Genomic DNA, 9,975 nt, shown 5'->3' with positions numbered 1-9,975 from the left:
ATTTTATTTATAACCTTTGCATGGTTAATTTCTTAGACCAGTCCAGGCGCAGAGGGATGCACTTTGCATTTAATACGTTGATTATAGTGCTCCTTTCCATGTATCTGGGGAACTGAAAGAAATAACCGTAGAGCTCCTAAGCCTTCCCCAGTTCCAGAGAGGGCCAGGCTATGCTGTAAGGGGAACTTAATAAAGACAGGAACTTCCTGCTCTCAGCTGTTTCCTCTGGAAGTATCAGGCTGGAGTCTCTCAGCACCTTGTGCATTGAGGGGTTGGATCCAATTGATGAGCTCTCCTGGGAACACCTTTGGGAATAAGGCTTCCAAGCGGTGAGTCTCTGGGCTAAAGGGGAATTACAGCGAGAGGCGGCCCAGGGGAGGGACAGAAACAGGCAGAGGCAGGAAATTGCTGCCGGGAGGAACAGGCTGCCAGGACAAAGGGAGCCCAGCTGACCTGTGGCTGAGGCCAGAGGGAACCCACCCAGGCAGCTGGGCAGGGCTGAGCTCAACAGCCGGGAGAACATTTGCACAGTATTTAATTTTGTGTGTCAGGAGTGCAGTATGGGGTCTCACTGGGTGAATCAGAGTCACTTCCTATTGTCGGTAGGAGAGCAGCACTGAAAGCCCCAGTCAGGCTCAGGTCACCCACTGAACAAAAACACCTCAGTTATTCACCCAGATCTACGCTGGTTTCCCCGGCCTGCGTTGTGCAGGAGATCCGACTAGACTCTATGAGCGTCTACCAATCTCTCCCCACGACCCTGAGCAAATCTCCATGGAAAATTCTCGATCCGCTGGATTCAGGGGCCAGTTGTGGCAATGCTGTGCTACATCTCCTCTCGGCTTTCACGCCCTCAGCCAAACCTGCCATGATCTCCCGGATGGAGCACAGGGAGGAGCCCAGCATCCTGATTCTCCAGGACTCCAAGGAAAGGGAGAGCCTGAGAGGTGAGGAGTGAGTGACGCCGGCTCAGAGAGCAGGGGAAAGCTGGGATCCCAGCAAAGCCATTGGGAGCTCTCCAGTCTGTCTTGTCTTGTCCCCTGTCCTCAGGGCAGGCATCACTCCCGGCTCCCACCTGCCCTGCCTGACCCCTGGCCTCCCCCAGCTTTGGGGGGATTCACTTCCTGCCCATCAGCTGCCTCTCTTTCTCTCGCTCTCCCCCAGAAGGTGCCAGGACAGCGAGTGAGAACGAGGAGGCGAATCCCCAGCAGGAAGGGTCAGCGGGAACAGAGCTGCACAGGACACAGGGAGGAGCCAGCGAGAGCCCAGGCGGGGCAGGACAGCAGCAGGGAGAGCCCCTGGAGGAGAATGAAGCCGGCCCGGGGGAGAAACTCTACCAGTGCACCCAGTGCCTCAAACACTTCAGCCGCAGCTCCAGCCTGCTCCGTCACCAACGCACCCACACCGGGGAGCGGTCCTTCTGCTGTGCCAGCTGCGGGAAGGGCTTGAGCCGCAGCTCCAACCTGATCCGGCACCAGAGGATCCACAGCAAGGGGACCCCTGCCATCCAGTGACATGGGGCGGGAGAAGGGTGGGAAGTTTGGTTGGAAGATTGACTACAGCTAGACACCAGGAAATCAGCTCAGAGGGGCCCGGCCACGGACTCACCTCAGGGAGAGGGGTTCAGTCATGATTCAGCACCAGGGAATTCCCATCCAGGAAAGCGCCTGCCATTGACCCACAGGCTGTGTGGGAAAGAAGCTGACCTGGTAGGTCAGCCTCTGCCATCAAGTGAGTTCCCAGAGTGCTGCGGTGAACGAACGAGGAGTAATGGTCTCAAGTTGCAGTGGGGGAGGTTTAGATTGGATATTAGGAAAAACTTTTTCACTAAGAGGGTGGTGAAACACTGGAATGCGTTACCTAGGGAGGTGGTAGAATCTCCTTCCTTAGAGGTTTTTAAGGTCAGGCTTGACAAAGCCCTGGCTGGGATGATTTAACTGGGAATTGGTCCTGCTTTGAGCAGGGGGTTGGACTAGATGACCTTCTGGGGTCCCTTCCAACCCTGATATTCTATGATTCTATGATTCTATGGTGGCTATGAAGGCTGGCCAGGATCCTAGGCTGTATGAGCAAGGGAACGTCGAATAGGACCAGGAGACCATCCCCAGAGACTATACGCAGTTCTGGTGCCCACAGTTCAAACCGGAGGGTACATAAGGACGGCCTTGCTGGGTCAGACCAAAGGTCCATCTAGCCCAGTATCCTGTCTTCCGACAGTGGCCAATGCCAGGTGCTTCCGAGAGAATGAGCAGAACAGGTAATCGTTGTGTGATCCATCCCCTGTTGCCCACTCCCAGCATCTGGAGTGGGTTCATAGGCATTGCAAGACTGGCTCAGATCCTAGCACCATCTAGTGCTGTATGCCAACTCGGACAGTGTCCCAGTTGCTGCAGAGAAAGGTGTGAGAACCCTACAGTAGCACGTGTGGGGTATTCCGCCCCCCACGTTAGGCCTCAGCCTGGACTGCAAGGGAGCAGAGTGGCCTGAAGTGCAGGCCACAAGAATGATTCCAGGTCTGGAAAAACCTTCCTTGTAGTGAAAGACAGAAGAAGCTCCGTCTCTTTGGTTTCTCCAAGGGAAGGCTCAGAGGTAACCTGATTCGGGTTTACACACCCCTGCATGGGAAGGAGGTTCCTGATGGCAGATGGCTCTGTCATCAACAAAGTCTGAACGAGATCCACAGCTGGGAGCTGCGGCAGACCGGAGAGAAGGTGCACATTTTTGACAGACACTGGGGCAGCCTTACCAAGGGACATGGTGGATTCTCCTTCCCTTGGGGTCTTTAGAGGGCGACTGGCAGGGTATCCTCGAAGACATGCTGTCGCTCTGCCACGAGCTGTGGGCTTCATGCAGCGATCAGAGGGTGAGTCTCCGGCCTGCGTTACGGAGATCAAACTAGATGATCCCAACGGTCCCTTCTGGCCCTCAAATCACCTTTAAACGAGAGAGTTTCACACTTGGTTGCTTCTGCAGGCTGAGCCCGTTGCACAAGCCAGGGGCTCCTTGCATTCTTCTACTTCCCCTACTAGCTCCTGTGGGCCACCCTCTCATCCCTTTCTATTTCTGGGACTCCCCTCCTCAGCACATATGGCTCCATCCCCCATACAATACCCCATACATATGGCTCCATCCTCCGTCCTGCATATGGCTCCATCCGCCATACAATTATCCCCTGTTCACCTCCCATTCCTGAGGCTCTATCTGCCTCCCCATCCCCTATTCCCCCCTTCTCCCTATGTATTCCCCCTTCCCCCATATCAGGGTCCCTCATTTTCCCTCTAGCAGCGGTTCTCTATGCCCCCATTCCCCCATGCCAGGGTCTCTGTGCTCCTATTCCCCCTGTACCAGGGTCCCCCATTCTCCCGCTCATGCCAGGGGCTCTGTACGCCCCCTCACACCCTGCTTTGCCCCTTCCCCCGGTTTTTATTTTCTTTCTATCTGGGAGCTAAGTCATGCAGGATGTCAGCCTTTCAAACTGAGATGGGGGGGCTGGGACACAGGAAGGTGTCATCAGCCTCTCCTTTGAGCTACGGACAATTATGGAGGTGGTGGAAGCTGTAGCTTTGCTAGCCAAAGACCAAGGGCTGGGTGCACCCCACATTTCGCCATTCCGGTTTTCTGGGTGTTTTTTTCCTGTTTTTTGCCAAATCCATGGGGTTCTGCCCCTTGACACCTAGAACAGGGCCTGAAATTGCGGAATTGATCAGCCAGGGCATTCAAAAGTGATCGCATTACAGACCAACAGAGAAATGTCATCAAAGTTGAGTGTAATGATGTGTGTGGAGATGCTTTGGTGGGAGCTTGAATCTTATCAGATGCCAGGAAAACCATGTTGAGAGAGACCCTGTCCCTGAATTACATGGTGGGTTGGGGAGAAGGTTCAGAGCCTTGACATAATGGGCTAGAGAGCCTCATTGAAATCACTGGAGCGATGCCACTTTACACCAGCTGAGAGTCTGACCGCATTGAGTCTCCTCCAATTTCTTCCATATGGGGTAGAATCCAGTGCCCTTGCTCATTAAGATGTCTTGTAATCTTTATGTGCGGGGTGCCAAATAATATCAGCCCGTCCCCTGCCATATCAGCCAGGGGACGGGCTGATATGGCAAGGGACGGGCTGATATTAGTTGGCAATCTGTTCTGGAGACAAGGTTCTCTCAGCCAGGCTGAAAGGGAACTGAATCCTGGAAGTATCTGCATCAGAGTGAGTTACTTTCCCTTCCCCTGCTCAGCAGGAAACATTAACCCCCAGGCCCAGCCTGTACCCTATATATCTATGCCTGTCCCGAATTAAGAACATAAGAACGGCCCTACTGGGTCAGACCAAAGGTCCAGCTAGCCCAGTATCCTGTCTTCCGACTGTGGCCAATGCCAGGTGCCCCAGAGGGAATGAACAGAACAGGATGAAGTGATCCATTCCCTATCGCCCATTCTCCGCTTTGGGATTTGGAATCCAAATGCTGCGGGCTCTTTGCTCTGCTGGATCTTGCAGCTTCTTGTAATGGTGCCTCTGGCCGGGACGTCTGCCTGGATTGAACCCAGGAGCTCTGGATCTGAAAGCTCAAGGCATGGCTGCCTGAGTGATGGGATCAGGGCCCTCAGCTGAGAGGCTGCAGGAAGCTCATAAACGTCCAGAAATAGTCTGGCCACTAGATGGGGACACACGAGTCACCCGGTGTGGGTTATTCTTCGGGTTGGGGTGAAAGTCCCAAAGGCCGCTAGAAACCGGAGGTCCCTGAGAGGCCAGCCCATGGCCTCCTGCCCTCTCCAGCGCCTGGCTCCTCTCTCCAAGTTGCAGGGAGCTGCTCGTTCAGGAGCCAGGGACATCTGGGGAAAGTCCCCTCTGTGGCCAGCACTGCCCTGGAGGCTCCCAGACTTCCGACCATCCCCACCGCTAATATCAGTTCCCAGTGGGTACCCAGATCCCACTCCCACACGCTAGTTCCTGGAGCCAGGGCCAGATTCCCAGTTAGGCCCAGGAGGCACGTGCCCAGGGGTGCTGGCAGCGTTCTAGGGGTGCCTAAAAGTTAATAGTGGGTTAAAAGTTTCATTTTTGAATGGAAAACACCAAGGGCAGCTGTGGGGGCACTGAAGACGCTGTGCCTAGGGGCGCGTAAGGTGTCAATCTGGCCCTGCCTGGAGCCCCCACTACAGGGGCAGGGGTTACAACAGCCCAGGATATGTCAGAGCCAGGGTCCGGCCCCGGGGGGGTGCAGGGTTCCCGGGGGGGGTCTCTGAGGGAGGGTGCGAGGATCCCCCATTGCAAGTGGGGTGCAGAGTATCCCCCACCTGCCCTGGGGCGGGGGTTAGACACTGCTCGGCGCCGGGGTCTTTGGTGCCTGTTCGGGGCGGGGGGGGGGCTCCCGATTGCCGGTGCTCTGGCGAGCTCAGAGTTAAAACCAGCGAGCTCCGAGAGCCGCCGAGCCCCGGGCCGGAAGGGAGGCGCCGGCGCCGGCGCCGGCGCGGTCCCAGGCCACGTGCGGCGGGAGCGGGGAGACCCAGCCGCAGAGGCAGGACATCGCTGCCCGGGGGGCGGATCGGAGCCGAACTGGGACCGGAGAGACCCCCCCATCCAGCTCCGGGGGTCTGTGCAGCTGAGGCCGGCAGGGTCCCTGTTCCAGCCCTGCCCTCCCCGTGCATGTTCAATAAACCCCCCGTGCTTAGGTCCCAGCGGCAGCTCCTCCATGGGGCCGTGCCCGGACCCATCGCTACAAGGGGCCAGCTGCTGCCCCCCCGGCCCCGTGTGCCTGGAGAGCCCTGATTCCCCTGCAGGGGGCGCGGCCCATCTGCCCCCAGGGGTCTCCCTGCCTCAAAGAGCCCCTGGGAACATTCCCCCCCCACCCCCCAGGCGCATCTCACCGGTTTCTTCTCCTAAACAGGATTCCCCGACCCCAACCTGGCCGGGATCCCCCACATGGAGCCAGGGGAAGAGCCGAGGGCCCTGGATCTCCAGGGCTCTGAGGAAAGAGAGACCCCGAGAGGCGCCCACCCAGGTGAGGAATGAGCCACACCGGTTCGGAGACCCTCCGGGAGGGAAGGGAAACGCTGGGATCCCAGCAAAGCCGCTGGGAGCCCCCCAGTTCTGTCTCCGCTAGTGTGGCAGCACGTACACGCCTTGACCCGCGGTGCCAGGTGCTGCATAAACACAGAGACCTAGCGCCTGACCCAAAGAGCTTTCACCCTTAAGAGGCAAAGGCAGGCAAAGGGTGCTGGGCGGGAAAGGGATGCAACGTACAAGGGTTTGGCCCGACACAGCTCCGTGTATCGGGCCCTAGCAATGTATGGCCAGATCCACCGCTAATGTCAATCCGTGTTGCTCGTTGATTCGCACCAGCTGGGATCTGGCCCATTGACTCCAGTGTAGTGATGCCCATTTACACAAGGGTGGGATCTAGCCTGATCCCCACCTTAAATACCAGCTGGTACTCCCCGCTTCCTTCGTCCTTGTTATAAAAGATTAAATGAGCATTGCAATATGAGTTTCAGATATATCCTCGTTATTCAAGGCTCTGAGTTTTCGGTCCTAGCCTTCGTATCACATACAAATATAAATAATTCCCTAATCATCTCGTCTCACTCAGCAGGTGCCCTGTCCTCATGGCAGGTGTCACTCCCAGCTCCCACCTGTCCTGCCTGATGCCTGGCAGGAGCCCTCCCTCCCTTCAGTCTTTCTCTGGGGACTCAGCTGGGCCACTGGAGCAGACCCCGCCCCTCCTCTCTCTTCAGGGAAGGGTTTGTGGGATTTCGCTTCCTGCCCATCAGGTTTTCTGCTCGCCAGCACAGGGAACGAGCCCTGGCTGGATTCTCTCTCTCGCTCTCCCAGCAGGTGCCGGGGCAGCCAGTGAGAACGAGGAGGAGAATCCCCAGCAAGAAGGGCCTGCAGAACCTGAGCGACACGCGACGTCCTGGAGCCCCGAGCAGGGAGACGTCGGTGGGGCGGGACGGCAGGGAGGAAACCTCCCAAGGGAGAGCTCTGCTGAGCGAGAAGGAGATCCCTGGCAGCTCCAAGACTCCTCTGGGTGTCCGGAGGGGAGACTGGCCATATGTGGGCAGTGTGGGGAGAGCTTCTCTCAATACAAAGACCTCGCTGAGCACCAGAGATCCCATAGAGAGGAGAGGCCCCATCAATGCCCTGACTGCGGGAAGGGTTTCACGTGCAGCTCCCACCTCCTCCAGCACCAGCGCACCCACACTGGCGAGAGACCCTTCCAGTGCCCCGACTGCGGGAAGGGCTTTGGGGTCAGCTCCCACCTAGTTGTCCACCAGCGGGTCCACACCGGGGAGCGGCCCTACAGATGCCCCGACTGCGGGAAGGGCTTCAGCCAGAGCTCCCACCTGGCCAAGCACCAGCGCACCCACACCGGGGAGCGGCCCTACAGGTGTGCGGCCTGTGGGAAGAGCTTTGGGGACAGCTCCTACCTGATCCAGCACCAGCACGCCCACACCGGGGAACGCCCTGGCGTGGGTGGTGAGATGGGTGCAGAGGACAGGCCTCACCCGTGCCCCCAGTGCGGGAAGAGCTTTGGCACCAAACTGGCCCTGAGCCGGCATCAGACGGTGCACAGCGAGGAGCGGCCCTATGAGTGCGCTGAGTGCGGGAAGAGCTTCAAGCTCAGCCGGCTGCTCATCCAACACCAGAGGATCCACACCGGGGAGCGGCCCTACCGCTGCCCCGACTGCGGGCAGAGCTTTGGCCGCAGCTCCCACCTCCGCTCCCACCAGCACGTCCACACCGGGGAGAAACCCCACCCCTGCCCTGACTGCGGGAAGGGCTTCAGCCACAGCTTCCAGCTGGCTCAGCACCGGCGTGTCCACACGGGGGAGCGGCCCTACGGGTGCCCCGCCTGCGGGCGCAGCTTCAGCCACCGCTCCACCCTCATCAAGCACCAGCGCACCCACACCGGGGAGCGGCCCTACCACTGTGCCCAGTGCGGCAAGAACTTCAACTGGAGCTCCGCGTTCATCAAGCACCGCCGGACCCACTCGGAGGAGCGGCCCTTCCGCTGCTCGGACTGCGGGAAGGGCTTCCGCGAGAGCTGCACCCTCATCCAGCACCAGAAGATCCACTCGGAAGAGAAACCCTACAAATGCCCCGACTGCTGCAAGAGCTTCAGCCTCAGCTCCTACCTCGCCAAGCACCAGAAAATGCACACGGCCTAGGGACGCCAGCGGGGGACCTGCCCTGCCCGCGCAGGGGTGTCTCGGACTCACAAGTCGTGCCCACTCATAGCCCCGTGGGGGGAACCCCCTTCAGTGTGACAGCTCTTCTCGGGGGTCCACTCTGTCTCGGGGGTTAAGCCCCTCCACCTCCCGGAGCCGCACCTCTCTGAGCCTTAGTACACCTGTTTCTCGCCGTGGGCCCCCTCAGGGAGTCCACTTGCTCTGGACCTCCGGGGCCTCCACTCCCAAAGGGAATAATGCCACCCTGTTCTCTAGACCGGAGCGACTCTCAGCCAACGTAAAACAGGAGGGTTTATTGAGCGTTTGAACACAGCATAGGAAACTCTCAGGGCGACTCCTGAGCTGAGCCTCCGGGTCGCCAGGTCACCAGTTGCTGGGGTATCCATTCTCCAGGCCATTGGCTGGGGTCCCAAGTTCCCTCGCCGGTCCTCTGTAACAACAAATTCCCTCTCCCATCACCTCGTTAAACCAGTAACACACAGGGAAACTGAGTCCCACCCCCTCTTCATGCAAACCATTGGAAAAAACAAGAAAATCCCCCACTTCGTCACAAGGGGCATTGTGGGTACATTTCTGGAGTGGGTATACACCCCCTGCTTGCACAGAGATGTCCTCTTGTCTTCCCTCTGGTGACTGGAGCGTGTATCAGAATTTATGTGGAATTTGTGGCCCTGGAGGTTTTTAAGAACAGTTCCAGATCTCGGACAGCTCCCACCTCTCATTGAGGGTCTAGGTATATTTGATCCTGCCTCAGTGTGGAGGAGAGGACTAGATGACTTCTCAAGGACGCTTCCAGCCCTCCATTTCTATGACTCTGTGAGTCTGCTGCTAACCCCTAAACTGATTGAATTTCCCATGGGACGAAAACTTTGAATGTCAGAGATTTTAAAAATTTGATTTTCACCCCGATTTGTTGAAAGCTCATAATTTTTCACAAAATATTATTGGGGAAAATATTTCATTTTATTTATTGTTTTAACTAATTATGTCTTCTGTTATCTGAGAGGCAGTGTGGTCTAGGGCAGTGTTTCGCCACCAGGGCCTTTTCTTGTGGCAACAGCCTCCTGGGCTGTGATGGGGGCAGAGGGGCGCACAGCAGTGGCCCCTCTCCCAGGGCCGCCAGCAGTGGTTGGTCTCTGCCCCCCTCTGGAGACAGACACGCTGCACGTGCAGGCAGCTGGTAAATTCCCCACTTTCCCGGGGGTAAGGTGGGCAGGCTTCAGCCCTGGGGCTTCGGTCTCCATCCACGCAGTGGTGGCTCTGGTTCAGGCTCCAGCCCCAGGCTCACCATCCCCTATGCACACCCCTATTGTCCCTGGGCCCCGCTGCCTCCCTGCCCACCTCTCCAACCAGGGCTTAATCTGTCCCAGGGCTTGCCAGGGCTGAGTAAGTCTGCTGTGAAAAGTGATATTAGCAAACATACAAAGATCACTTTCACAGCAGAAAACTTATCAGCTAGCAAGTCTTAGGGGGGGAAGAAAAAGCGCAACCAAAAAAGCAAAAGAAACCACAAAAAAGACAAGAACATGGGAAGCACCTTATTTGTGTTTCTATTCTGTTTATGTCCAGTAACAAATAGAGACAGCTGTAAATTATTTTTATTACCGAGTCTGAAAAAACCCTACATAAATTACAATGATTTGGACATATGTGCATATTTATATGTTTTTCCTAAAGTTAATTAAATATTTTAGGAAAACTTGTCAGTGCGGCCACCAGCAAGAGTTGGTGGCCGCACTCTGAGGCCCCCAAAAAATTTGTTGTGAGATCCCCTGGTCTAGTGGATCGCACACT

General features: G+C 57.0%; 1 protein-coding gene across 4 annotated transcripts; it reads left to right on the top strand.

Annotated features, from left to right (window-relative positions):
* The first annotated feature begins 215 nt into the window (after window positions 1–215).
* Window positions 216–9,090, top strand: LOC311522460 (uncharacterized protein). Of its 4 annotated transcripts, none has more exons than XM_084631827.1 (5): window positions 232–329; window positions 713–947; window positions 1,165–2,863; window positions 5,880–5,993; window positions 6,827–9,090. In XM_084631827.1, exons 3-5 carry the CDS (start codon window positions 2,755–2,757, stop codon window positions 8,158–8,160), a joined length of 1,557 nt encoding a protein of 518 aa, XP_084487953.1. In that variant the 5' UTR covers window positions 232–329; window positions 713–947; window positions 1,165–2,754; the 3' UTR covers window positions 8,161–9,090. The 4 variants fall into 4 exon arrangements, with proteins under 4 accessions (XP_084487954.1, XP_084487953.1, XP_084487951.1 ...); XM_084631825.1 differs by having other exon boundaries at window positions 6,824–9,090; XM_084631826.1 differs by lacking the exon at window positions 713–947 and having other exon boundaries at window positions 6,824–9,090.
* The last annotated feature ends 885 nt before the right edge of the window (window positions 9,091–9,975 follow it).

Source organism: Lepidochelys olivacea (assembly GCF_965140295.1).
Source record: "Lepidochelys olivacea isolate rLepOli2 genome assembly, chromosome: 6".
Taxonomy (NCBI): Eukaryota; Metazoa; Chordata; order Testudines; family Cheloniidae; genus Lepidochelys; species Lepidochelys olivacea.
The sequence above is the reverse complement of the archived record's forward strand: the minus strand, read 5'-3'. Positions and strand labels throughout refer to the sequence as shown.